Below are 27,995 nucleotides of genomic sequence, written 5' to 3'. Positions count from 1 at the left end.
GGGACTCCAGGATCACGCCCTGAGCCAAAGGCAGACACTCAACCCCTGAGCCGCCCAGGTGTCCCATGTACTTTTCTTTTTTATGATGTCTTTATCTGGTTTTGTTATCAGGATAATTCTGGCCTCAGAATAAATTTGAAAGTTTTCCTTCCTCTTTTAGTTTTTGGAATAGTTTGAGAAGAATAGGTATTAAATCCTCTTTAGGGATCCCTGGGTGGCGCAGTGGTTTAGCGCCTGCCTTCGGCCCAGGGCGGGATCCTGGAGACCCAGGATCGAATCCCACGTCGGGCTCCCGGTGCATGGAGCCTGCTTCTCCCTCTGCCTATGTCTCTGCCTCTCTCTCTCTCTCTCTCTCTCTCTCATAAATAAATAAAAATTAAAAAAAATAAATAAATAAATCCTCTTTAAATGTTTGATAGAATTCGCCTATGAAGCTGTTGGGTCCTGGATTTTGTTTGTTGGTAGTTTTCTGTTATTCATTCAATGCCACTGCTGATGATTGGTCTGTTCACATTTTCTGTTTTTTTTTTTGTTTGTTTGTTTTGTTTTGTTTTTTCTGATTTTAGTTTTAGTAGGTTTTATGTTTCTAGGACTTTATCCATTTCTTCTAGGTTGTCCCAATTTGTTGGCATATAATTTTTCATAATAATCTCTTACAACTGTTTGTATTTCTGTGGTGTTGGTTGTTATTTCTCCTCTTTTCATTTGTGATTTTATTTGAGTCCTTCCTGGGTTTTGAGTGTTTTTTGGTATGTGTGGTGCTTTTGTTGTTCAAAGAACCAGGTTCTGGTTTCATTGATTTTTGTTTGTTTGTTTGTTTGTTTTTTGTTGTGTTTTGTTTTAGTTTCTTTATCATTCATTTCTGCTCTAATCTTTATTATTTCCTTCCTTTTGGTTTTTTGTTTTTTTCCTAGCTCATTTAGTTGTAAGGTGAGGTTTATTTGAGTTTTTTCTTGCTTCTTAAGGCAAGCCTGTATTGCTATAAACTTCCCTGTTAGAACTGCTTTTTTTGCATCCCAAAGATTTTGGTCTGTCTGTTGTGTTGTCATTTTCATTTGTTTCCTTGTAATTTCTTATTCTTTGATTTCTTGGTCTGTTTGTTGTTTAGTATTTGTGCTATTTTCAGATTTTTTTTTCCTTATGGTTAATGTTTAGTTTCATAGTGGTGTAGTCAGAAAAGATTCCTGGTATGAGTTCAGTCTTTTTGAGTTATATGAGACTTGTTTTGTAGACTAATATGTTGTCTACTCTGGAGAATGTTCCATGTATACTTGAAAAGAATATGTATTCAGCTATTTTAGGATGGAATGCTCTGAATATATCTGTTAAATCCATCTGGTCCAATGTGTCATTCAGAGCCACTGTTTGCTTGTTTCTGTTTGAATGATTTGCCCACTGATGTAAGTGGGGTGTTAAAGTCCCTTTCTAGTATTGCATTACTATCAGTTAGTTCCTTTATATTTGTTATTAACTGTTTTATGTATTTAAGTGCTCTTGTGTTGGATGTATAAATTACAATATTGTATCTTCTTATTGGATTATCCCCTTTATTATTATATAGTTTCTTTGTCTCGTTAGTCTATTTTTGCTTTGTTTTGTTTTTAGATTTTATTTATTTGAGAGAAAGTGAGCACAAATGAAGGAGAGGGGCAAAGGGAGAGGGAGAAGCAGACTCCCCGCTGGGCAGGGGACCCCCCCCCACCATGGGGCTCTGTACAGGACCCTGAGAACATGACCTGAGCCAAGGCAGACACTTAACTGATAGGATTTGTTTTAAAGACTTTTTGGTTCCAATATAAATATTTCTACTCCAACCTTTTCTTTTCATATCCATTTGCATGATATGACAAATGTTTCTCCATCCCCTCATTTTCAGTCTACGGGTGCCTTTAGATCTAAGGTGAGTCTCAGGTGTAGCCTGGATGGCTCAGCGGTTTAGTGCCACCCTCAGCCCAGGGTGTGATCAAGTCCCACATCAGACTCCCTGCATGGAGCCTGCTTCTCCCTCTGCCTGTGTCTCTAGCTCTCTTTCTCTTTCAATGTCTTTCATGAATAAATAAAATATAAAAAAAAAATAATAAAGTTAGTCTCTTGTAGACAGCATATAGATAGATCTTGGGTTTTTTTTTTTTTCCCCCACTGTTACCTTATATCTTTTGATTGGACCCTTTAGTCCATTTACATTCAGATTAATTATTATTTCTTCAAATAAATTTATGTTCCCTTTTCTCTCCTTTTTTCTGGGATCCCTGTAAAGTGAACACTGTTATGCTTAGTGGTGTCATGTTCCCTAAATCTGTTCTTACTTTGTGTGATTTTTTTCTTTTTCTCACTTGCGCAGCTCGATTACTTTCCATTACTTCAGTCTTCCAGGTCATTAATTTGTTCCTCTGCTTCCTTCACCCTGCTATTTATTCTATCACATGTATTTTTAATTTCAATGATTGTGTTTTTCATCTCTGATTGGTTCTTATTTTTATCTCTGTGTTAAGGGTCTAACTGATGTTTTCTATTCTTTTCTGAAGTCCATTGAGTATCTTAATGATCATTACTTTAGATTCTTTATCAGGCATTTTACTTTTCTCTGCTTCACTTAGGTCTCTTGCTGTGATTTTTGTCCTGTTCTTTCATTTGAGACATATTCTTCTGTCTCCTCATGTTGCCGAACTCTGTTTCTGTGTGTTAGAAAAGTCAGTTATGTCTCTTGGTCTTGAAAGTAGTGGGCTTGGGGTGCCTGGGTGGCTTAGTGGTCGAGCATCTGCCTTTGGCTCAGGTCGTGATCCTGGGGTCCTGGGATCTGCATCAGGCTCCCTGCAGGGAGCCTGCTTTTCCCTCTGCCTATATCTCTGCCTCTCATCTCTCATGAATAAATAAATAAAATGTTTAAAAAAAAGGAAAAAGAAAGTAGTGGGCTCTTTTAACTAGTTGGCCTGGTCCTCTTCCATAGGAGATGAGCAGCCACTGCCAAAATAGGGCTGGCTATGGCTGCTTCCCAAAACGCAGGCAGGTTTACAAGTTGTATGTGCTGGTCCTCTTCCACAGAGAAGGTATAGTATGGAGACTCGGCAGTATGGAGACTCGGCTGGCTGAGGCTGCTGTGCAAAGTGTATGGGTGGGGTTGGTGTAGTTTCAACAGTGTATATGTGTCCTCCACTGGAAGTTGAGGGGAGAAAATGTAGGCAAGGTTTGTGCAGGTTGTCTCAGGGAGGGGACCCAGAGTACTGGGACTAAGGCAGACTTGGCTGGAGGGGTGTGGGGCATGGTGTAAGCAAGTTAGTGTCTGCTGATGCCCTGCTGGTTCCCAGTCACATGGTGACCATGTGATTATGCTGGGGACAGTGGCTCGGGAGAGAAATGGCACCTGCCAGATTCTTTGCTTCTAGAGAAGTTATTCAGGGAACTCTGACTTCAGTAACTAACTCTCCCTCCTGTATGCCCCAAGCCCTGTTCAGGCTGCTGCTTTTACCTGTATCTCTGTGGGCTGTTTGCTGGGCTGTCTCAGTAAGGATGGCTCAGCTTCCCATTGTCCTCTGGGCTTTCTCAGATTGAGCCTGCTGATTTTTAAAGTTCTAGAGGATTTAAGTCCCAGCTGGTTTTAAGAACTCATGAAATTTGGCCCATCCAGTATTCAAAGCCAAATACTATGGGGATTTGTCTTTTCCTTGTAGGCTCCTGGTGTTGATAGTTGCTTCTTACACGTGTATGCCCCTCTGGCTCCCTCTGGTAGACACACTTGAAGGGTTTAGCTCCCCACCACATCTCTGCTCTTCCTACCCTCTTCTTTGTAGCCTTTCTCTACATTTTGTTTTGGAGTTTTGTTCTGCCAGTCTTCAAGTTGCTTTTTGGGTTATTTTCACTGATAAGTTATCTAGCCTGGGGCGAGGTAAATAGAGGGTCCTACTACTTTCTTTCCTGGAAGTCTGCTTTCTCATTTTTAAATATCTTTATGTAGTTAGAATTTAGTGACACCCTTCATTGACATGCTCTATTACTAAAATTGGATATTTGGCAGAACTTAAACAGTAACATCTCATAAAAAGGAGAATGTTGACTAATACTATGTAATAATGCAAAGTTTCAGGGATACAGATAAACTATAGTTTTATATAAAAGTTAAACAGTCATTGTTACTCTTTCCTTTTTTCTTTTTTTTTTTTTTTAAGATTTATTTTATTCATGAGAGAGACAGAGAGAGAAGCAGGCTCCATGCAGGGAGCCTAATGTGGAACTCAATCCGGGTCTCCAGGATCATGCCCTGGGCTGAAGGCAACGCCAGACCGCTGAGCTACCCAGGCTGCCCAACTCTTTTCTCTTACATATTAACTTTGGCCTTAGCAAATGTTTTGTATGCTATTGAACTAAAGTAATTCTTACCAGCTTAGTAAAAGCTTTACTAAGTGGTGGACCTTTCTTCCTTGACATTATTAACTCCTGAGTGATATCTAAATATTCCCATTAATAATTCTTAGCAAAGGCAGAATTAAAGCACAGTCTGAGATATGCTGATTATATAGTTCTGTTGTCTAGATCTTAATGATTCAGGTGTGTAACTCAGTCATTAGCTCCTCAATGTATATTGCTAGTTTAATCATGATTGCATTTTTTTTTTTTATAGTTATAGAATACACATAATAAGTTTACCATCTTGGGCATACCGGGTGGCTCAATGGTTTAGTGCCTGCCTTCTGCCCAGGGCCTGATCCTGGAGACTCAGGATCGAGTCCCACACCGGGCTCCCTGCATGGAGTGTGCTTCTCTCTCTGCCTGTGTGTGTGTGTGTCTCTCTCTCTGTGTCTCATGAATAAATAAATAAAATCTTTAAAAAAAAGTAAGTTTAACCATTTCTGTAGTGCTAAGTTACATTTACATTGTTGTGCAACCAATCTCCAGAACTTTTTTCTTCTCAACTCTTTGCAGCCTGGCAACCACCATTCTACTTTGTCTCTATGAATGTGACTATTATTGATCCCTCATATAAGTAGGATCATACAGAATTCATTCTTTATGACTGTTTTTTTTTTCACTTAGCATAATGTCCTCAAGATTCATCCATTTTGTAATACGTGTCAGAATTTTTTTTTAAATTTAATTTATTCATGAGAGTCAGAGAGAGAGAGAGAGAGAGAGAGAGATGCAGAGACACAGGCAGAGGGAGAAGCAGGCTCCATGCTGGGAGCCTGACGTGGGACCCGATCCCAGGTTTCCAGGATCAGGCCCTGGGCTGAAGGCGGCATTAAACCACTGAGCCACCCAGGCTGCCCCCGAATTTCCTTTTTAAGGCTAAATAATATTCCATTGTATATAGCACATTTTGTTTATCCATTCATCCATTAATAAGACATTTGGGTTGTTTCCATTTTTTGGTTATTGTGACTAATGCTGCTACAACCATAGATATACAAATATATCTGTTCGAGTTTCTGCTTTCAGTTCTTTTGCCTGTATATCCAGAAATGGAATTGCTATATCGTATGGCAATTATATTTTTACAATCATGATTACATTTTGAATTTAGTATAATTAATGCTATTTAGTATAATAATTTTAGTAATCTTAATTTAGTATGAAACCTTATTTTGAAGATTTTACTTGAGACAGCAAGAGAGAGTGTGTGGGAGGGGCAGAGGCAGAAAGAGAATCTGGAGCAGACTCTGTGCTGAGTGTGGAGTTCTACATGGAGCTCGATTCCACAACATGGAGCTCGATTGACCTGAGCTGAAATCAAGAGTTGGGATCCTTACCAACTGAACCACCCAGGTGCCTTGAAAACCTTATTTTGAATTTAATATTATTAACCTTATCAATTTCTTTTATTGTCTAAGAGATCAACCTATTTTAACACTATTTCAGAAGTTCAAGTTGGTTATGTACTTTGAGAAGAAACTAAGAATTTTTAACTTATTTTGTTATTTATTCATGAGAGACAGAGAGAGAGAGAGAGAGGGAGGCAGAGTCACAGGCAGAGGGAGAAGCAGGCTCCATGCAGGGAGCCCGACGTGGGACTTGATCCCGGGATCTCCAGGATCAGGACCTGGGCCGAAGGCAGGTGCTAAACCGCTGAGCCACCTGGGCTGCCCGGAAAATAAGAATTTTTTAAAAATACTGTTTTATTCTGTTTCTTGGTTACTTTTAATTTTTTAAGTAATCTCTACACCCCAGCATTGGGCACAGATTCCTAATCCCTGAGATCAAGAGTTGCATGTTCTTCCGATTGAGGCAGCCAGATGCCCCAAGAATTTTTATAGACTAGATTTTAAATTAGTATCTCATAAGTTTTTGAGTTTCATATAGAGCTTCAGTTTATTGTAGATTGTTTCCTTTGTTTTGTCGTAGAAATAGTATTGTGATCATGGGTTTCCAAGTGGATAAACAACATAAAGTGGTTTAGATCTTTGTGGAGAGTTAAGATCCTGCTAAAAATGTTTTCTTAAGATTTAATTATTTGAGATTGTTCATAAATACATTCCAGTTTGGTATTCCCAATAAAATATGCTTACAAAATTATTTTAGCAGTTTAGCTAACAGACTGGGTACTTACACCTTAAAACCTATTCAAAAATATTTTTGCATTGACTATTTTCAGTACTAAAATGTAATTATTTTGGCAGTTTGGGACAGAAATCCTTCTCAAATAGATTACATGATTCTGGGATTCCTGAGTGGCTCAGTGGTTGAGCGTCTGCCTTTGGCTCAGGGCATGATCCCGGTCCAGGGATCGAGTCCCATATCAGGCTCCTGGTGAGGAACCTGCTTCTCCCTCTTGTCTGTGTATTTGGTTCTCTTGTGTCTCTCAGGAATAAATAAATATAAAATCTTAAAAAATAAGATTCTCTTTTTAATTTTTATTTTTTAGAAGATTTTATTCATTTGAGAGCACAAGGAAGGAGAGGGAGAAGCAGACTGCTGCGCAGGGACCCCAATGCGGGGCTCAATCCCAGGACCCTGGGATCATGAGCTGAGCTGAAGGCATACGCTTAACCAACTGAGTCATCCAGATGCCCGATTCTCTGCCTTCTTAAAGAATACCTAATATAACCTTGATGATTTAAGCTTATTAATTTAAAAATGAGCATTAAACAGTATCTCCATGTTTTGTTAGTAAAGCTTTGTGATCCAGTGCTAAAATACTGGATATTCTGAGTTCTTGTCTGCGTTTCTTTTTACTAGTTAGCCATTTTTTGTTGCTGACAGTAGGCCTGCCTGAGTAACCTTACTTCCCAATCTCATTTCTTGTATTTAATCCAGTATGATTTTGAAAGTTAATTAGCCAAGCTTGATGAGTAAAATAGAATAAATGTATTTATGAGTGAAAATTTGGTCAGTTTGCATGTTAGGGTCAAGAGATCTTATATGAATTGGCTATTCAGAGAACTTATGACACAGTTTCTGGTTTCTAACTGTTCTCTGAGTAGGTGATTTCTTATTTCATGAGCACTATGTCTCTTTACAACTTCTGGAATTCTTCTGTTGAGTCCCTCTCCCCTTTTATTAGGTAATATGTGGTAGAAGATAAAGACAGAATAATGGGGGTCTATCATTACCAAATTATATATGGCTTAGAAAGTATAAAAGTAAAAAAATTGCTCCATCATCCCATGGTTAACATGTCAGATAGGTTGACATAAGTCTAGCACTTTAGCAATAAACTCTATTGTTAGCTGATTCACAGAAGCAGTAGATTGGTATAGGCTATATTTTTGGTTCCTAGAAAGTTGAGTTTTATGTTTTAAATTTTGACTGCTTTTTATTGTGAAGTTAGTAATGCAGTTTAGCAGTTAAAAAATCACCTCAAACAGGCCATAATGGAGACTATACAAGGTATCACTTCCGTGCACCCTCTTTTCTCATGAAGAGCTACTTTGAGTTTGGTGTTAGGAGGGCCAGGGTCAGTCTTCAGTTTATCAATAAATATAACCTCTTTCAATCTTACTAAAGATTAGAAGTTGTTTTTCTGTTTTGTATCTATTTCCCACTTTGCAAAACTATACAAAGGAAGGAAACAGGGATTATTTTAATGTTACCACACTGGGAAAATATGTACATAGTGGGTTATTTAGTGAGGAATTGTGTAAACGAAATATTTTCTCATGTGATTAATATAAAATAAAAAAGAGCCCCCTGCGGGATCCCTGGGTGGCTCAGTGGTTTAGCACCTGCCTTCAGCCCAGGGCGTGATCCTGGAGTCCCAGGATTGAGTCCCACATCGGGCTCCCTGCATGGAGCCTGCTTCTCCCTCTGCCTGTGTCTCTGCCTCTCTCTCTCTGTCTCTCATGAATAAATAAACAAACCCTTTAAAAAAAAAAAAAAAAGAGCCCCCTATCCTTTCTTGGACCTTTCAGGAAGGGATAATTACCAGAATAATAGCCAAGTAACTTCCCCTACCTCTTACTCTCCCAAAAAGATAAGTCAGTTTGTCTTTTGTTTCCTTTGGGTTTCACACCATACACACTTTCTTGGTGCCTCTTACCATGACAGACTTGACTACTTAGCCCGTTAATGGCAGCTGTGGAACAAGTGTAACTACCTAGCAATATAATCTAAAGACTTTCATCGTTGTCTGCTATACTTGTTCATATACTGTTAGTTCATAACATGAGAACAATTAACAGAACTGCTCAGAAGAAAGTAAATGGGCATGTGGGAGATGTTATTGCTTTTGATATGAAGTGGGTCTGTTTTTGGCTGTTGATTCAGAGCATACAGATCTCTAAAAATTGACCACTGTGGTGTGGGCACCTGGGTGGCTCAGTTAAGTGTCCGACTCTTGATCTCAGTTCTGGTCTTGATCTCAGGGTTGTGAGTTCAAGCCCCATGTTGGGCTCCACACTGGGTATGGAGCCCACTTAAAAAAAATAATAATCACAGGGATGTATGGGCATAGAACTCCAAACCAGTGTTGTCTTTCAGATTTATATATAGATTTTTAGGAATCTTCCTTGACAGTCTCTTAGATATTTAATACTGAATTTCATTCTTTCATGACAGGATTTTGAAGCCGGTGGTTTGGTACATCTTTAACATAGTTTTCCAGTTCGATTAGCTTGTGTGTGTACCCAAGAACATGCACTTGCAAACTTGTATTTTACTAGTTCTATAATTTCTATGTATCATGCAGTGGGATGTATGTTGTCAAAGAGGGTACTGTCTTACAGATTTATTGAATGAGAATAATAGGAAAAATAATGTAGTCTTAAGATTTTTATGAATTCAGTCACCTAGTGTATGGAATGATAAAAGGTTACCTGCATATTGATTCAAAAAAGTCTATGGATTCATACTTTATTCACACATAGAGGTGTGATATGTTTGTTCTCTGTTCCACTAAGTACTGCTTATTTCTAAAAGGTAAGACTTAGTTTATAGTGAAATGCTTTGTAAAAATTGACTTTTAAATCTGTATTTATGTGAAATTCTAATTGATAACAAGTAAAATTTTAAAAAGGGTAATCTTAATTCCTTTCTACTATGCTTGAATTAAGGAATTTACGTTGTTTCACTTTCCTCAAAAGTTGCAAAATTATTTTTTGCCTAGGAAGATGAGAATGTGCCCACTGCTCCTGATCCTCCAAGTCAGCATTTACGTGGGCATGGGACAGGATTTTGCTTTGATTCCAGGTAATTTTTCTCTTTCCTCTGTAGAATTTGGATAATATAGATGAATGGTTCTCAAAGTGTGGTCCCTGGAAACTTGTTAGAAATGCAAATGATCAGGCTATACTCCACACCTTCTGAACCCAAAACCCTTGGTGTGGCTCCCAGCAATATGTGTTTTAACATGCTTCTAGGTGTTTCTCCAGGTGATTCTCATGCATGCGGTCCTTTGAGAACCAGGGCTAATAAATACTCGTAAAGTGGATGAATCCGGTTGGGAAATTATAAGCTCATTAATTTTTAACAGAAAATGCTGTTTGTTAAACTATAATTAAAGATTGAGGAATTCTTGTTAATCTTCATTTTATGTAATATGGTTGAATTTTTGGGATTTTTAACAATTTTTTTTGTCACTGTGAAACTCAATTTAGAGGCTTTATGAGTGGTTTACATAATTGTTAGTAGCAAGTATTTAGAAGCAGAAAGAAGTTTCTGAAATAACTGAAGATTTTCAAGGTAAGTCATTCAGAGTGAATATCAGCTTAACTAGATAAATATAACATTGTCATATTCTGAAGATTATGCTGTTAGAAATTTTACTTATTAGAAATATGTAATTCTTTCCTTTTCCTATTTCTTCAAGCTTTGATGTTCACAAGAAGTGTCCCCTCTGTGAATTAATGTTCCCTCCCAACTATGATCAGAGCAAATTTGAAGAACATGTTGAAAGTCACTGGAAGGTGTGTCCAATGTGCAGCGAGCAGTTCCCTCCTGACTATGACCAACAGGGCTTTGAAAGGCATGTGCAAACCCATTTTGACCAGAATGTTTTAAATTTTGACTAGTTACTTTTTCTTATGAGTTAATAATACAATTTAGCAATTAAAAAAAAAAAATCACCTCAAATAGACCACTATGGAGACCACAAGGTATCACTTATGTGCACCCTCTACCACACTTTTCTGACCAAGTGCTACTTTTGAGTTTTGTGTTACTAGGGTCAGAGTCAGTCTTCAGCTTATCAATAAAATATAATTGTAACCCTTGTTAATCTTACCAGCTTAATAACAACAAAAAAAATCTTACCAGCTTAAGAAAAGTTTTTCTGTGTTTGTATCTTTATTTATTCCCCAGTTTGCAAAACTATATCAGTAAAGAAAATGATTACTTTATTGTTGCCACACTGAAAATATCTGTATGTAGAGTGTGTCATTTAGCATATTTACAAGTTTCTGTTGACCTTGTTGATTGAGCATGACTACTAAATATTATGTAATAAAAGTAATTTATCATTTACAGTCTTGCAAAGTAATTCTTTGAATATAGAAGCTTCCATAATATAGCCCATGAAAGGAGGTTTTTTAGCCTTCTTTAGAAATGGAGCTGCATGTAGAATGAGATCACATGCTTGCAGTATAGCAAACACCTTTTTATATTTGAAATGTTTGCTTTTAGGAATAGAAGGCATATTTTGCTAATTTTATGACTAAAACATTTTAGACCGATCTGATTATTTTTAAGCCATCTTGAAGTTGTATTTCTATCTAATAGGAAAATGGGACAAGATAGGTTATAGTGCAGTTGTTTCATATTAAATGATCTACTAAACAGTGGTGTTTGTGGGATAAAATCACAGAAAATGTACCCATATCTTTTTCACATCTTCTTGATTAAAATGTGATTATAAATGCAAATCAATGTGTTCATTATGTCTCTGTATAGTATTCTCATTAAAGAGGACACTTTTTTGGAGATGTTAATTGTCACATTTATTTGAAAATTTGCAGTAGCTTTTCATTAAGTCTAAACTTTTATTTGTTTTTGGTCTGGGCCTTTAAGCAAATTTCTGAATGGTTCTTTCTCTTTTAACGTTAAGAATTTATGGACTTTGAGTTTGCTTTTTGTAGTTATCAAAATATTTAAGCTTGTCTTAAGCAAATTAGCTAGGATGTTAACCTAGTACTCAGTCGGTGGCATTATGGTGTACTGTGTGTGAACTGCATACACATGTTGCTTGTGTTTATTTCTGAAAGCAGAATTTGTATTGCTGGAATCCTTTAAAATTTTTGAGTGAAGGGCAAAAACAAGATATGGCAGACTGGAAAGCAGTAGTATTGAAGACTCCATGTCTTCCCTTCCTGGGATATGTTCAGTGGTAGCATTTTCATGTTGCATCAGTTAATTACGGGGCATGCCAACCTAAAAGTATCCTTCCAATATTAGAGCAGTAATGGACACTAATAAAAATAAAGAGCCATGTTTATTTTGGGTCAGAGGCAGTTTATTTTAAATGTGATTTCATTTACATTTATAAGCAGCTTTTCTTGACAGCAATTTTGATTAAGTTGCCTTCAGTTCTAAAACAAACCTCTGTTGCTTTCAAACTTAATGTGCTCTGTCCCCAACAAAACATATGAAAATATAATTTAAAGCACAATTTTCACAGACACAGTACAATACATTCACTATACACGGTATAACAAAATATTCCCATCCTTACCTGTTTAGTAATACTGTCACAATGAATAAGTAAATAGAAATTGAATTTGTTTTATAGTTGAAAGAAATTTAACATGCACAATGACTATTTAATGACTGTTTAGCTGTTGAACTACTGATCCAGCCTACAGTTTCTTGCACTAGAAGGAGCAAAGCTAAATAATAACTGCTGGCCTAAAAAATTTTGGTCAATTGTAGGTAGATATGAAATATCCAGGTAGGGCCTTCTTATGCACCAACTAGTTGCTTCTCATGTCTGGATCACCCTTTTAAACACAGAACACTGTATATTCAGGACCAAGACCACTCTTCAGAGATCTAGGAAATTTTTAGAGGGCAGTGTCTTTATAAATACTTTACTTTAAAAATCTCTCATTATGAGGGATTCACAACTGAAGAATATAGAAGCTTACCCATCTGGCCAGCAGGGCTATATCATCCTTTCGAACTGTCTGAAAATTTGAGGAGGGACACCTGCTTCCCAGCTGTAAGACTTTCATCAAATGGGAACATGGGAAGAAAGTTATGTTGTAAGCACTTCATGTTTGCTTTTCACCAGTTTTGTGGGCAGTTAGCCATCTCAGAGCAATTTTTATTGCATAATGAGGCAATTGGTAAACTCTTGTATGTTTAAGGAAAAGCACTTGGGAGAAAAGAACACTCAAGGCATGATGGTATTGTTGGTGAGAAAAACTTCAGGAATGGTCCAGATGTAGGTCACTCTAACGGGTCATACTAGTCACTCTTTGACCACCTGCTGCAAGAAGCACTTAATTGTCAATAAGGCTCAATTTCGTATTTCAGCAAAATGTGTTATAAAGCTAAACAGACATTGCCAATGGGAATAGAGACCTCTATGATGTGATGGAAAAAGTGCCTTTAAAAAAAAGTCTAAAAACACAATGAGCATGAAGAAGAGGCAATAAGGGGGTCTTAACAAAAATGTTCTCTTTGAAACGTGCTTGGAATTTTAATTCTTATTTGCAACCCACAGGTTTGTTAGGGCAGTGGTTGCAAGAATTGGCAACACATAAAACATTAAATCTGTTGGCAATAGAGAACTACAAAGTGCTTTAAAACTTCACCTAAAGATGAAGATAGAACTAAATTTCACACACACAAAATTTGCACTTTAAGTATTTCAAAGTGTTTCCTAACAGATTTCAGGGAAAAGTATTTCACTAAACTTATCTTGGTCCAGAAATATCAATCGGCATAAACCGAATCCCTTGCACCCAGCAGGCACTCAATGAATGTGTGTTAACGAGTGAACTGAATAGACTATTTTGTACAAAAATGCCATTTATAACACTAAAAATGATTGGTAAGTCAGATGGCAAGATTTTCAGCTTTTTAAGGGGCAAAAGGATTTGCAAGATAATATAAAACACAGAAAGCACACCTTTTATGTATGTTATTTAAATATGAAAATATTTTTAGCATATTATGTTAAACATTCTTATTTATATTTCCATTACCTAAAGTCTTTCTACTCACAAATACTAACTCCATTATGTAAGGCATGGTAACCAGTTTGATAATGAAGGTATTATTTTGGTTTTGAACATAGTGAGTTGATGTGTTGAAAAATTTCAATCACATTACAATCTTGGAAAAAAAAATCTCAGTGCCAGCCCCTCCTCCCCCCATTGATATCACTGCAATACAACTAAATAATATGCAACATGCCCTCAATTTTATTTTGTTTTGGGGGAAATGTGCTGAAGAACCTAGAGCTTCTTTTGTTTAGCACCTTATATCAAAGTAATGAAAATGGGTATGATGATTACATGTGCAAATGTACAAAATCATTAACTCTACAAAGATACATCATTCCAAAATTACAGAAAAAATTTAAAGCATGCATTTAATTCTTTAAAGGGTTGCTGAATGCTTCCCCTGAAAAAAGGTGGCTGTTTTCAAAATCAGCAACTGCTGGTGAGGATTTCTTGGCACAGTTATGACCAGCATGTTATTGCTGCATCTTCCTGATAATCTCAGCCGACACCGGGGGGTGGAAATTGATTGTGTGGTGCCGCAGGCCCTGAGCTGTCTTGTAACTCTTACCACAACGACATTTGAATGGTTTGCGGACACGAATCTGTGTTCTGTGACCATTCTTAGCGTGGTACTTTATGCCATTCACATTCTGTGGAGAAGACAAAACATCACCTATTAGATGCAATCAAAATGTCAGACCGGGGACGTTTGCTTGGTGTGGGTCTGGATTAATATTGGACATCTCCTGGATGGCAGGTGTGTACATAGTAGGCATTGCGTGAACTCCGTTTCAAGGAGTCTAATAGGCTGTACAGACTGGGTTGCAAACTAGGCCTCAGTTACTCCGAAAATGAAAGTACTGGCTTCTTCAAATTTTATGCAGAATATGTTTTTAAGACTGTATAAGGAAGCACAGTTTGCCTAGAGCTTTGATTCCTCTCTGGATTTTCTTTTCTACTTGAAAGAGTGTTAACAATAAACAACTATAGTATCATATCCTTGGGATGGCCAAAAAATGGTCTTTTTATTTTTTTATTTTTATTTTTTTATTTTTATTTTTTAAATGGTCTTTTTAAAGATAGATAGAAAACACTGGGCAATAGAATTCAAGACATAAATAAATCCTTGATATAGAAACACAGCTTACATTATTTTGTTTCCAGACAGCTGTGAGAATAACCTACCTTACCTAGGATTTTTGTCCGTTTTCTACTCTGCATTAAGCCAGTGTGTGTCTCACTGTGGGAGCTCCTTGCCTAAATCATGCGCTGGCAGAGGTGTGTGTGTTAAATAAGCAACATGGGCAAGACTGGGCCTCATGTTTATGTACTGCATTCCAAACATACAATAAACGTTAAAAATCTTAGGTTATTGAAGTGTCAGCAACATAAGAGTTCCAAACTTCAAATTGGCATACAAATCCCAAGTGATACATAAAATATCAAAATGCTTTTTGGTTTTCTAGTAACTGGTTTTGCTACTGCACTAGAATATTCTATGTAAGACTCCTGCCTAAAATCACTCTACAGACTTATTTTACTGTTGTTCATCCCAATTAAATGGTGAGAAAATAGGCACTGAAGTAACTGATGGAAGACATGAGAGATGAGAAAAGAATAAATAGCGGTAATGTTAGAGCATAGGTATCAATTCCCAAGTCAGCTCTTGCCAGATCTGGGAGTAAGGGAGGAGAAAATAAAGGGCTTGAGACAAAATTGTTAAGAACTGATCACCAGAGGAGTGGGCTGTTTCCGAAAGTATTATATGAATCTAGTCTCACTGAGCGTAGTCCTGAGACCAGCTAAAGGATTCCAACACAATGGTCATTTTTTGTTTTTGTTTTTGTTTTTTTTTAAAGATTTCATTTATTTATTCATGAAAGACACAGAGAGAGAGGGAGGCAGAGGGAGAAGCAGGCTCCATGCAGGGATTGCACCCCGGGCTAAACCCCTGCACCATCGGGGCTGCCCCATCACAGTGGTCTTGACCTTTATTCATAAGATGCTCTTACTGAGCTCCCAGATACAGGGACCGAGTGCTCTTGTGTCAGCATCTGCCACTGCCTGGCCCACAGTAGATGCTCAGTAAGCATTTGTGAGTGAATTGGTTAAACATGGTTCGCTCTTCTGGAATTAACAGTTTCCATTAAAGTGTGTTAAGTGGTTATTTCTATTTACGTTTCCCTTTTAGAGATTCGTAATGCACATTAGTACTTTTTAAAAGCCCTTTGGTAGAGAATCCCATTTGACTTAGTTGAACCCAAGGGGGCCAAATAGCAACTAGTTGGCTGTGTTCAGGTCAGAGTGGGACCTACAGTTGTCATCTGAGTCCAAGCACAAGGACACAAATACCCCTTCCACCCTGAACTTGGCTCTTGGCCTTCTGTGTTTCTGTCTGTCTTGCATCAGTCCCTGCATGCAGGGCAAGGAAACCCCTCACTCTTGTTCTAGAGGCATGGTGGGGAGAATTTGCTGTGGAGGGATACAGGGAAAGAAGGGACGGTGGCAAAATCAGACCCATTACCATGATGGGTCCCCTGCCAGCCTGCTGCTGTTCCAGCCATCCCAGAAGCAGCTGAGGGGTTTGAGTAAAGCCAGCGTGTATCCAGCCTGAGCTGGCATTTTCCTGCAACTGCATGGGACGCCCAGGCAGGAAGCACCTAGCTGGTGCCAGGCAACCCGAAGAACCATGAAAAATAGGAACAGTTTTAAGCTACTTGAAATAAAGGCTTATGACCATTAGGAAGCACCATCAACTTGCAAAATAACAAATTAGGAAGCCTCCTGGATACAATACTAGAAATTTGCATTTGTCTGCTTACTAATATCCCACTTATTAGCTCAACAGATTTTCACCTAGTGGGGTCCTTTTCTGTAGATGAAGGGTGATTCAAACATTTCATGTCCTTGTTTTCACAGGAACTTGTTGCAAAGATGGGTCACTAAATGTCCAGCTACCCCTATGCCCTAGAGCCCTATCACTTGTCAGAAAATAGGGGTAAACCCAAAATAAAAACATTTGACTAGCAAGCCAAAACGCATGGCAACTCCAATAGGGACAGGGCTTAAATACTCCATCGGGGCTGAGCTTTTATCATAAATTAGGGGAGGGGAAACCTGAAACCAGAAATTGCTAAAGCCACAAGAAGCCAATCCAACGTGACCAGATCTGGAGTTCACCAGAAGGACAAGCCCAAGGTTGAGGTGATTTCAGCAGGTTCTGTGGTCTGTTCCCAGCTTCAATGTAAACATCGTGTTGTGTGTCTGGCTGTGAGACTGTCAGGAAAACACAGCTCACTCCATACATTTGCTTTATTACTCTGGGAAAACCAGTAAGCCAAGTGCACATTTGGAAACTGTGGCATGTCCAGGGTTGGCCGAAGAAGATAAAAAAAAAAACCTGCATTAACTGTCTCTGTTGCTGTGATTTAAAATGTTCTCGAGTGTCAGTGGGGCACCCTCCTCCCCTCAGGGCAAATGTTAGTACGCCTCTGAGTCAGGGTTTGTCCGTCTGTTCATTCACATATAGCGGTGGGGATTCTTTCTTTTTTTTTTTTTTTTAAATATTTATTTATTCATGAGCATACACAGAGAAGAGAGAGAGAGAGGCAGAGACACAGGCAGAGGGAGAAGCAGGCTTCATGCTGGGAGCCTGACGCGGGACTCGATCCCGGGACTCCAGGATTGCGCCCTGGGCCAAAGGCAGGTGCTAAACCGCCGAGCCACCCAGGGATCCCCGGATTTTTACTTTCTACTAACACTTGAGGTTTTTAAAAGATTTGCTGACATTGATCACTGCAGACATCCTGATGGAAGTTTGGTCTTTCAGAAATATGAGTAACACCACCAAAAAAAATGGCAGGTGACTTTGAAAACCAGATGCTTAAATCCTCTGGTCTCTGAGTAAAGGAGAATGGAGCTTTGAAAGGGCAAGAGGGGGGTCACGGAGGGCAGGCTCGAGAGCTGCTCGGGCTGAGTGCCGGATGCCTGGCCGACCCCGTACTCCTGTTTGAGATGAACAGATGCTCCAGAAGGTGAGTGAGCAGGTAAACGACAGACCTGGGATGCCTGGTTCCAGAGTCCACATGTCCCCCAGAATTCCAGGTACCTCATGTGCTAGGTACTTAGTACAACCAGTGGGTGGTCTTTGAACCACCTTGCAAGTTGGGAAGGATTGGGACATTCCAGCTGGAGAAAACGGTCTGTGGACTCCAGTGGGCAGGCCCGGGGATGCGTGCGGAGGAAGGGGCCGGGCAGGAGGTGGACGGAGGGAGGGCCTGCCCGGCTGGGTGGGTGGAGGGCAGCGGCTCATTTCCAGGCGCTTCTCAAAATGCCAGTCCAGATCAAATCACAAAGTCCGGACGCCAAGGGGGGCCACGGCGTCCTGGACGGTATTTGATCTCTGTCAGTACTGAGACCGAGGAGGTACAAGATGTGGACACGTGCCCTTGAGATAAAACCCGTTACCTTTAAATTCCCTGCAGGCCTTGATGTCCTACTTAAAGGAGAGGATGAAGTCCCGGGGTTTGATGAAAAATTAAAACACAGAAGCTGGGGTTGGAAGGGGTGGAAATGTTAGCGTGGAAAATAAAGCCGCTGGCAGCAGTGTGAAGTGCAGGCGCCACCCCGCCGGCCCGGCCGCACCTGCAACATCCGGGCTGCGTCAGGCGGGCACCACATCCCTCAACCCCCTCTTAACGCCATCTGTGCCCAGCATGGGCCGCTGTCGAAATGTACAAAATACAAAGGGACATAAAGACAGAACTGGGCCGCCCCGGTGGCTCAGGGGTTTAGTGCCACCTTTGGCCCGGGGCGTGATCCTGGAGTCCCGGGATCGAGTCCCGCATCAGGCTCCCTGCATGAAGCCTGCTTCTCCCTCTGCCTGTGTCTCTGCCTCTCTCTCTGTCTTTCATGAATAAATCAATAAAATCTTAAAAAAAACGCAAACAGGTATAATCAGTAACATCTGAAGTACCTTCCTTATTTTCCCACGAGAGAAAAGAAATTGGATTCCCATGAAGTATTTTTTTGAAAGAAGGGTTTTGATGGCAGTACTTTATTCCATTTCCCTATTGTTAGAAATTTAGTAATTCCCAAATTTGTGCTGACTGTAACTAATGTGATGGACACGCTTGTATATCAGTGTTTGCATCCCTGGTGACGTGCTTGGGATACATTTTTAGGAGAATCATGGAGTAAGGAATATATGGACTTTTTTTTTAAGTTCTGATTATTGGCTGCCAAGTTACAACCCAGAAAGCCTGTCTACTGGGGCTTCCGACGGGGCCGAGAAGAGGGAGGGAGGCTCAGATCCGCTGAGGGGGGAGAAGGGCTGAGCTGCCCTCAGAAAACCGTGAGCAACACGGTGCCTGCTGCCTGTGCATCTAGACCTCGGAGGCCAAGCTTCCTTCGTGGCGCTGAAACCATCCGTGTTCTCCATGTAGTGCCAGGGACCCTTCCACGGAAACTTTTTAGGGGACATGTTCTATGTTTCTTGAAGTAGCAAAATGCCTTTAGTTCTGACAACTCTAATATTAAACGTCACCAAAGGAAAAGAAACCTCAAAGCACTTCAACCCATCTTTTCAAGCCATTGCCAATTCCAGGCTTGGGGAGTCCTCTCTCTCTTGACCGAAACCACAAGAAAAGTGAGGAGCACCCAGGTGGACGGGATCGGTTGCTCAGCCTGGAAGGTGTCTGGGACAAAGCCGACAGGAGTCCTGCCACTGCTTTGGGGTTCTGGTGGCCCGCTGGCGGCCACACTGTCCTCTTCCCCACACGTTTGGCCTCTGTCCCTTCATCTCTGTGCCTTCATGCTGAAGCACCCGTGCCCGGGGCTGAGCAAGGGTCTGGGAGCCGTACGGACGCCTGGTGCCACGGTGGTACGTGCTCTCCAGTGGTAAGAACAGAGCTATGGAAAGGTCGGGGGCAAGAGCATCGGTCTGGGGTGGGGGGATCAGTCTGGGAAACTGGTGAGGGCTTCCCAGAGGAGGTGGCGCTTGAGCTGTGCCTCGAGAAACAAGGGGGACTCAAATGAGAGGTACTGATGGGGAGAGTGGGGGGAAGAGGCATCCGCGGTAAAGGGATTAATACGGGAAACCACATGGAGCCTCAGCTGTCCTGCCGGGGCCCCCTGCCCTGCCCTGCTCAGGAGGAAGCCCGGAAGCTGGCCACCTCCTCTTTCCATTCTGCAAATGCCAAGGAATGGTGAGGAGAGCTGGTCCGGGGTCCGTGGCCAACAGCGGGCAAGCGGCGACCAGTCGGAAGTGAGCCCGGGGGACCAAGGGCACGGCAGCCTGACCCCACCGCGCTGCGGCCCCTTAGAGCCTCCCGGAGCCGACGGCCAGGCCGACAGCCGCGCGGTGGGTAAGACGCAGCGGCCGCACGGCGGGCACCAGCGCCTGCGGCAGGGGTCCCACGGGGAGGCCACACGCGCGTGTTCTCGTCCCTCGTGCCACGGCGTGGCGTGCCGGCCCAGGAACGGAAACTCACAGCCCCCTCGTGGAAATCAAGAGCACCCCCTGCCACCCATGTCATTTGTGGGGGTGGTGGCACCGCAGCCCAGGCCTCGCTCAGTTCTCTTGCGGCCTTCGGGGCAGGAAGAGCACTCAAGTCCCATCAACCCGGGTGTAGACAACTGCAGGAGAAACTGCTGGAAACCCAAGGACAGTAAGAGCAGGATGATGACAGGCTAACAGGTGGCCGGGTGGGGGGGGGGCGCTCACCCTCTCCAGCCAGAGTAAAGGCTGGGGCTCCCCCCGGCCCTTTCTGGGGTTGCCGCAGTCTGGTCCCCCTTTTAACACTGTTGATGTGCGTGACACCCCCTAAGCAGCGTTTGGGCGCTTGCGAGAAGGCAGCAGATGCCAAGCACCGAGGGGCGGCTAAGCTTTCTCCACTTTGAACCAAAAAAAAAAAAAAAAAAAAGCAAAAAAGCCAGAAGGAAAGGGCTGCAGTGCCAGGGCTGCCTCCGGGGGAAGGAGCTCGGGCGGCCGCCCTGTGCTCCCTGGGCTCCTGAGGGGACCACCTCCTGGCCTTCCCTCCGCCCCCCGCGCCTCTGACCCAGAAAACCTGCGCGTGCACCGGAGTCAGCTCCGGCCCGTGGGGCTCGGGCTCGCTCGCCTCGGCCGGCGCCTGCGGTTTATGCAAAGCGCCCCCGACCGTCCGCGCGGACACCGGCGCCCGCTTTCTACAGGCGGAGCCGCAGCCACTTCTATCGGCTGCTGGTTCCAAATAAATAAAATTAAAAAAAAAAAAATCACTGAAATAGGGTTGTGTGTTTTGTGTTCAGGGACACAGTTAGGAGCCACGTGAGAAGTGCTTATGCCCTCACACACCTTTTACACCTTTTTACAAACAGGAGTCAAGGTGCCGAGCCGCGGGCCGGTCAGCACGTCCTCAGAGTAGCGCGGGGCCCCGCGACTTGTCCCCGCTCACAGGCGGCTTTGTGAGGGGCCTGCTAACGGCCGCTTCAGGGGAAGTCGGCGAGTTTGGGTGTCGGGGCCCTCTGGACCGAGCCCTGAACGTCGTGGTGTTTCTCCCTGTTTGTCCCTTTGTCCCCGGCCGCTGCTGACACCAGTCAGGCTCTCCGGGGCGCGGGTCCTGCGCCGAAAAAGAGCAAAGGCCCCTCTTCTGGGCAGCCCGGGTGGCCCAGCGGTTTAGCACCTGCCTTCAGCCCGGGGCGTGATCCTGGAGACCCGGGATCGAGTCCCGCGTCGGGCTCCCTGCGTGGAGCCTGCTCCTCCCTCTGCCTGTGTCTCTGCCTCTCTCTCTCTCTCTCTCTCTCTCTGTCTTTCATGAATAATAATAATAAAAAAAACCCCACAATCCTCCCACCAGAAAAACCGCCTCTGGACCTCTGCTCCCACACGGAGCAGCGAGGGGGAACCCGGCAAGCGCCCCGAAGCCAGGAGCCCGCGCGTCCCCGGGCAGGTGAGTCCACGAGGCTGGGCGCCCCGCAGACGCCAGGAGCTGCTACTGACGCGGGCCGGTCCCCCCGCTGCCCCCCCCCCCCCCCCCCCCCCGGCGAGGGCTCAGGTGCTCGGGCCTTTACCTTGTATCTCTTTTTACATCCAGGAACCGGGCAGGCGAAGGGCTTCTCTTCCCCCCCGTTCATGCACATGGAGCTGAGGATGGCCTCGGAGCTGATGGCGCTCTCTGTGGTCCAGGACTCATCGCTGTCCGACTCCTCGTAGTCCACCTCCTCCTCGTCGTACTCGCTGCCTGCAGGGCCAAGGGGGCAGGACGGTCAGCCGCGCTCGGCCTGTGGCCCGGCCGCCCACGGGACGGGGGAAGGCGGTGGCCGGACCGCCGGGCGCCCCAGGCACCAGGGCTGCCAGGCTGTGCCGAGGCCGAGACCTCCGCTCGCACCTGAGACCAGACTAAGGGCTCCCCAACCGCGGGGGGCTGGCGATGGGCTGAGCAGCCCTTGACCCGGACTCTGCGGAGGCGCTGGGCGGGCTCTGAGGCCCGAGCCGGGAATGACCGAGGCACAGGCACCCCGGCCCAGCAGGTGCCCGCGCGGCTGCGGCCCACGCTCCGGAGCACAGAAGCCTGTCCCCACGCCTTCCCGCTTCCTGGCCTAGGAGAGGCCGAAACCGGTGGGACGGGGTTGCAGTCTACACTGGCTAGGTTCCTCTACGCTTGGAACTTCTAATCTTTTTCCTTATGGCTTGAGCTGAGACGCCCAGGGGCTTACCCCAGGCTACGGAGCAGGAGGACAGAAACGCCTCAAGCTCGGAGCCAAACTCACCGTAAGAACATGCAAGGATGGGCAGCCCGGCTGGCCCAGCGGTTTAGCGCTGCCTTCAGCCCGGGACATGATCCTGGAGACCCAGGATCGAGTCCCACGTCAGGCTCCCTGCATGAAGCCTGCTTCTCCCTCTGCCTGTGTCTCTGCCTCTCTCTGTCTCTCTCATGAATAAATAAATAAAATCTTTAAAAAAAAACAAAAAAACAAAAAACATGCAAGGTTCCAGCTTGTGGCAGAGCCAAGAATTCTCTAGCACATTCTGTCCCCAGGGGAGGACACCCGGGGTGTCCCAGGAACCCCTCCTGGGGCTCCCTAGCTGTCCACAGCATTCCCTGGGAGGGCGGACTGCTCACGGGGGGAGGGCCAGTCCCGTGTATTCCCAGCTCTGCTCAGAACGGAGTTAAAAATCTACTTCACGGACTTCTGTGCAGGACGGTGGGGATGCAGAACCACTTCCACAGGCAGCCGCTTTTTGCTCTTTTTTTTTTTAATGAGGCCCAAAGCCATTTATTTTGAGCTTTTGCACAATACAACCCCGAAGGACATAATTCTACAGATCATAAACAGTGTAAAATAATATGTTGACAAGTCTTAATGCATTTACAAGCCCCGTGGAATAAATAGGAATTATGGCACAACATTAATAAGAATTATATGGTAGCAATTACAGTTGTGAAATTCATCCCCCAGGTGTGAGGCTAAATTGCACCAGGGGCCTGCCTGGGTGCTCCATGGTCTGTCTCTGCTACATCAATTATTTCAACACCAAATATTGGCATTTTTATTGGGTTTCATTTTAATAGGCATTAATAAGATTGTTTGAAGAGCCAATTGAGCCAGGCACAAGGATGCCGGCTTCTGAAGCTAACACTTCAAAGGGGCCAAGAAGGAAGGCAGGGACCTCTTGCGTTTTAGGCACCTTCGATGCATCATCCTCACAGAATCCTCCAGTGGCCCTGTGAGGTGGGGAGGACAGGCACTTCCCTGAACACGAGGAAACCGAGTCCAGAGTGGTCCAAGAGCTTATGCACTTTCACTGAGCTATTGAGGGATGTTGCTTCTCCCCTGCCCTGCTTCCGGCCGCCAGGGCCAGCAGCCACCCGAGGGGGCCCCTTTCAACCTCCTTGCAGCTGCCGCTCCTTCACCATCTACCTACTCGGATGGAAATCAGAGCAGTCAGTTTGGAAGAAACTCTTGGGTGGTGCAGAAAAAAAGCAGTTCAGCAAAAAAGGAGGTTGTGGAATTAAATGTGAGTTTCAGCAACTCTCTTGTGCTTGGCTGTAGCCCCCAGAAAGAAGAGACCCAGTTTGGAAACGCCTGTCCGAGACAACGCAGGGACGCATGCACCCTGCCACGTTTCTGGGTCTGTGAGCAAATTTCGAAATCTGTTTTTAAGTAGGGCATTGTTTAGGACATTTTACTCTTAAACAAATGCCACATGCTGGTGTCCTTTAAATTGCTTGTTAGAAAACTATAAATGCTATTTCACAAAGCTCCTCCAGCAGGACTTCAGAAAGTTAGAATGACTAATTTACCCATCTAATTGGGCTAATTTGTTAACCTGAATACCAAGAACCATGCAACATTTACAACTGGGGGGGGGGAGGGTGCCTCAGACCCACTGACTTAATGAAGCCCAGCAGAAGATAAAACTTCAAAACTCCACTGGATCAAAAGGAGCCGGACCCTAAGGGCTTGGTGCCGGGGACATAGTCGCCTGGAAACCATGCGGCACCCAGCCCCAAGGGGGGGCAGATAGGGGGACCACGCAGTTCATCCAAGTTGGGACGCCCATGGGAGTGAACGCCAGCTCAGGGACGACAGGCACAACACGGCACTGTCCCTGGCTACCTGGGCCCTCCCACCCCACCCCAGGCACTGGTGCACTATGAGGTGCCCTGGGTGCTTGTGAAGCTCACCATCTCCTTGGGTAGGGGATCAAGAAAGACCTGTTTATACTTAATTCTGTCCTATAACAAAGAACTGTGTGCGGACCCGGGTTCATGACCTGGCTGGGCATGTCAGCTGAGTGACCAGCTACTGTCATCCACGTTCTCATCTATGAAATGGGCACAAATCTCTTCCTTGCACTTTCAGGATTTGAATTAATGTCTAGAGAACATCTGGCATGGGAGGATCCACACACAGTTAAGTGCTCAAAAGATGGAAGACACTGTAACATCATTTTTGTAATAACATCACATGTACGTATTATATGTAGAATTTTTAGAAAGGCCTCCTGTGAACCCAAACAAAACCAAAAATAATCCTGAAAGCCACGGGAATCTCCACTAGAAGAAATACAAGTGGGACTTTATACCGAGACCCGTGCAGAGTGTGCACTGATCTGCCACCAGTGAGCTGTGTGACCCCAGGCAAGTGATGTCACCTCTCTGATCTTTAGACTCCTCACCTGTAAAATGGGCTAACAGTACTAGCCAGCTCTTAAGGTTGTTGTAAAGAATACGGAGTTCTCTGGGCAGCCCTGATGGCCCAGCAGTTTGGCGCCGCCTTCAGCCGGGGTATGATCCTGGAGACCCAGGATCGAGTCCCACATCGGGGTCCCTGCATGGAGCCTGCTTCTCCCTCTGCCTGTGTCTCTCTCCCTCTCTCTCTCTCTCTCTCTCGTGTGTCTCTCATGAATGAATAAATAAAATCTTTAAAAATAAATAAATAAAATAAAATAATAATAAAATCAATGTACTTAGAACAGCGCCTGGCATATGGTAAGCATTAAAGGAGTATTTGGTCATAAACAAGTAAAAATGTCACAAGAGCAGTTTCCATATTTCACCCACTGTTCCCCTGTTCTCAGGGTGCTCACTTTTTCCAAACAGAAGAGCGTGTGGGGGAGCTCCGTTGCTCATCTTAGCTGTACCCCCCACGCCACCCTGTCATCAAACGGAGCCGAGAGCAGCTGCGAGGCCAGGCCTGCTCCTCAGCTGCTGTCGTTCACTCTGCAGCCGGAGGGCCCGCTGCAGGTGGAGACAGGCCACATGGTTCTCCAAAGCCACACATGCGCACGTGCCAGCGCCCGCTTGGTGCTAACATCTGGAAAACTCGCCAGTGGGGCCTGTGGTGTCCTGCGGAAAACATCTGCAAACAACTGCTCTTCGTCTGCTTTCTAACATCTTTGAACTCTAGGAAGAGCTAACCCGAAACTAAAGTTGCTTCTGTAGTTACAAAAACATCTGAGCCTGTCTTGTCCGAGGACGAAAGTAAACCCTAACCTGGTTCGTTTGCTGCATCTGCTTCATCTATTTTCTTTCTTTTCTTTTCTTCCTTCCTTCTTCTTTTTTTCTTTCTTTCTTTCTTCTTTCTTTTTCTTTTCCTTCCTTCCTTCCTTCCTTTCTTTTCCTTCCTTCCTTCCTTCCTTCCTTCCTTCCTTCCTTCCTTCCTCTTCTTTCTTTCTTTCTTTCTTTCTTTCTTTCTTTCTTTCTTTCTTTCTTTCTTTCTTTCTTTCTTTCTTTCTTCTTTCTTTCTTTTCTCAAAAGATTTTATTTATTTATTCATGAGAGACACTCAGAGGCAGAGACACAGGCAGAAGGAGAAGCAGGCTCCCTGCAGGGAGCCCAACGCGAGACTTGATCCCGGGATCACAACCTGAGCCAAAGACAGATGCTCAACTGCTGAGCCACCCAGGTGTCCCTTCATCTGCTGTTTTCAAAACTAACTTCAGAATAAATTAATTCCTGGTCGTTTCCAGACCCTTGCTAGAGAATTTGCCCACCCATTATGGGAAAGCAGGACGGAGCAAGGCTGGTTTTCCCCAGCAGTGGCCTCCCAACAATCTGATCCTACATCCCAATAAAAAATAGTGAGTATGATGGTGTGAATGCATTTACTGTAAATGGCATATGTGCACTAATAGGTTACTGTATAAAACAGATATGTAACTAAAAGGAAGAGGATAAAATAGTTTATTTTTTAAAAAAGATTTTATTTATTTATTCATGAGAGACAGTGAGAGAGAGAGGCAGAGACACAGGCAGAGGGAGAAGCAGGCTCCCAGTAAGGAGCCCGATGCAGGACTCGATCCCCGGGCTCCAAGATCACACCCTGGGCCAAAGGCAGGAGCTAAACCACCGAGCCCCCACAGGCGTCCCTGGATCCGATTTCTATATTTCACAAACCCGCTATTCTCTTTTTAAAAGACAGTACACTGCAGTCCTGGTGGCTTAGTGGTTTGGGGCCGCCTTCGGCCCAGGGCTTGATCCTGGAGACCCGGGATCGAGTCCCACATCAGGCTCCTGCGTGGAGCCTGCTTCTCCCTCTGCCTGTGTCTCTGTCTCTCATGAATAAATAAAATCTAAAAAAAAAAAAAAAAAAAAAAAAGGGATTCCTGAGTTGCTCAGTGGTTGCACGTCTGCCTTTGACTCAGGGTGTGAAACTGGAGACCTGGGATTGAGTCCCACATTGGGCTCCCTGCATGGAGCCTGCTTCTCCCTCTGCCTGTGTCTCTGCCTCTCTCTCTCTCTCTCTGTCTTTCATGAATAAATAAATAAAATCTTTAAAACACACACACACACACACACACACACACACAAAACAAGACAGTACACCCTCTCAAAAGGCCCCTAGGAACGGAGGATCCAAAGGCCCGGCAGCGCCGCTGAGCACGCTGGGGGAGTTCAGCCCCAGCAGCCTTTCCATTAAGATGGTCATTGCTTTTGCTGATGCTCTGGCTGCCACTCTCCATGGCTCTAAGCGTCTGTCCCAACACCAGTTCTCCCAAGGGCCTGTTCATTTCGGCACAAAAATGGGCAACAAGGGAAGATTTTAGGGGGCAGCCTGGGTGGCCCAGCGGTTTAGCGCCACCTTCAGCCCAGGGCGTGATCCTGGAGTCCCCGGATCGAGTCCCACATCAGGCTCCCTGCATGGAGCCTGCTTCTCCCTCTGTCTATGTCTCTGCCTCTCTGTGTCTCACGAATAAATAAATAATATCTTTAAAAAAAAATGAGAAGATTTTAGGGATGTACTCATGATGCAATAACACTGCCTGCTTTTGGTTAGCCTCCTTTTAAGCCGTTTGTTCCCCAAATTCTGGCACTTGCCCAGATATCTAAACCTCTCTGCGTTTACTTGGATCTTTAATGAAAAATGTGGCTAAAGAACAAGCAAGTTTTGTTTTTCCACACACTCTTCTGGAACCAGAAAGAGTTGGGAGCTGCCTCTGCCATCTAGGGTAGGGGTGCCTCGTGTATGCCTGGTGGGAGAGGTGCTCTCCGTGTAACCGACCTTTGTTTCCCCAACCTAACACGGGGAAGGGGGGGGCTGCAGGAAGTGATGGAGGTGCTGAAGGTCCCCCAGCCAGAAACAGGCAGACTGCACCGGGACCTGGCAGTTCGGTCCCAAAAGTCTGTGCTCCTTTGATTTGTTTTCTCTCTCTTTTTTTTTTGAACATTTTATTTATGAGAGACACAGGGAGAAAGAGAGAGAGAGAGAGAGGCAGAGACACTGGCAGAGGGGGAAGCAGGCTCCATGCAGGGAGCCCCACGCGGGACTCGATCCCGGGTCTCCAGGATCAGGCCCTGGGCCGAAGGCAGGTGCTCAACTGCTGAGCCACCCAGGGATCCCTGATTTGTTTTCAAAGTGAGTATCCCCCATATGAGGGAGATAAAGAGGTGACATGCAAGACCAAGCCCTGGAAATACTAGA

At 44.1% G+C, this 27,995-nt stretch overlaps 2 protein-coding genes across 9 annotated transcripts in view; one reads left to right on the top strand and one right to left on the bottom strand.

The window, feature by feature from the left end:
- Positions 1–11,343, top strand: part of TAX1BP1 (Tax1 binding protein 1) — a 93,826-nt gene extending 82,483 nt beyond the window's left edge. For all 7 annotated transcript variants that reach the window (XM_077856422.1, XM_077856423.1, XM_077856421.1 and 4 more), the window contains 2 exons: positions 9,533–9,615; positions 10,235–11,343. In XM_077856422.1, coding sequence (XP_077712548.1) covers positions 9,533–9,615; positions 10,235–10,436 — 285 coding nt within the window. In that variant the 3' untranslated portion in view covers positions 10,437–11,343. The remainder of the gene's footprint in view (positions 1–9,532; positions 9,616–10,234) is intronic.
- Positions 11,344–11,850: 507 nt separating this feature from the next.
- Positions 11,851–27,995, bottom strand: part of JAZF1 (JAZF zinc finger 1) — a 336,781-nt gene continuing 320,636 nt past the window's right edge. For both annotated transcript variants that reach the window (XM_077856425.1, XM_077856426.1), the window contains exons 4-5: positions 21,639–21,808; positions 11,851–14,239 (exon numbers count right to left, since the gene is read on the bottom strand). In XM_077856425.1, the coding sequence (XP_077712551.1) occupies positions 14,063–14,239; positions 21,639–21,808 (347 nt within the window). In that variant the 3' untranslated portion in view covers positions 11,851–14,062. The remainder of the gene's footprint in view (positions 14,240–21,638; positions 21,809–27,995) is intronic.

The sequence above is a fragment of the Canis aureus genome, chromosome 18, assembly GCF_053574225.1.
Source record: "Canis aureus isolate CA01 chromosome 18, VMU_Caureus_v.1.0, whole genome shotgun sequence".
NCBI lineage: Eukaryota > Metazoa > Chordata > Mammalia > Carnivora > Canidae > Canis > Canis aureus.
Note: the sequence above shows the minus strand (reverse complement) of the source record. Positions and strands in the feature narration are given on the sequence as shown.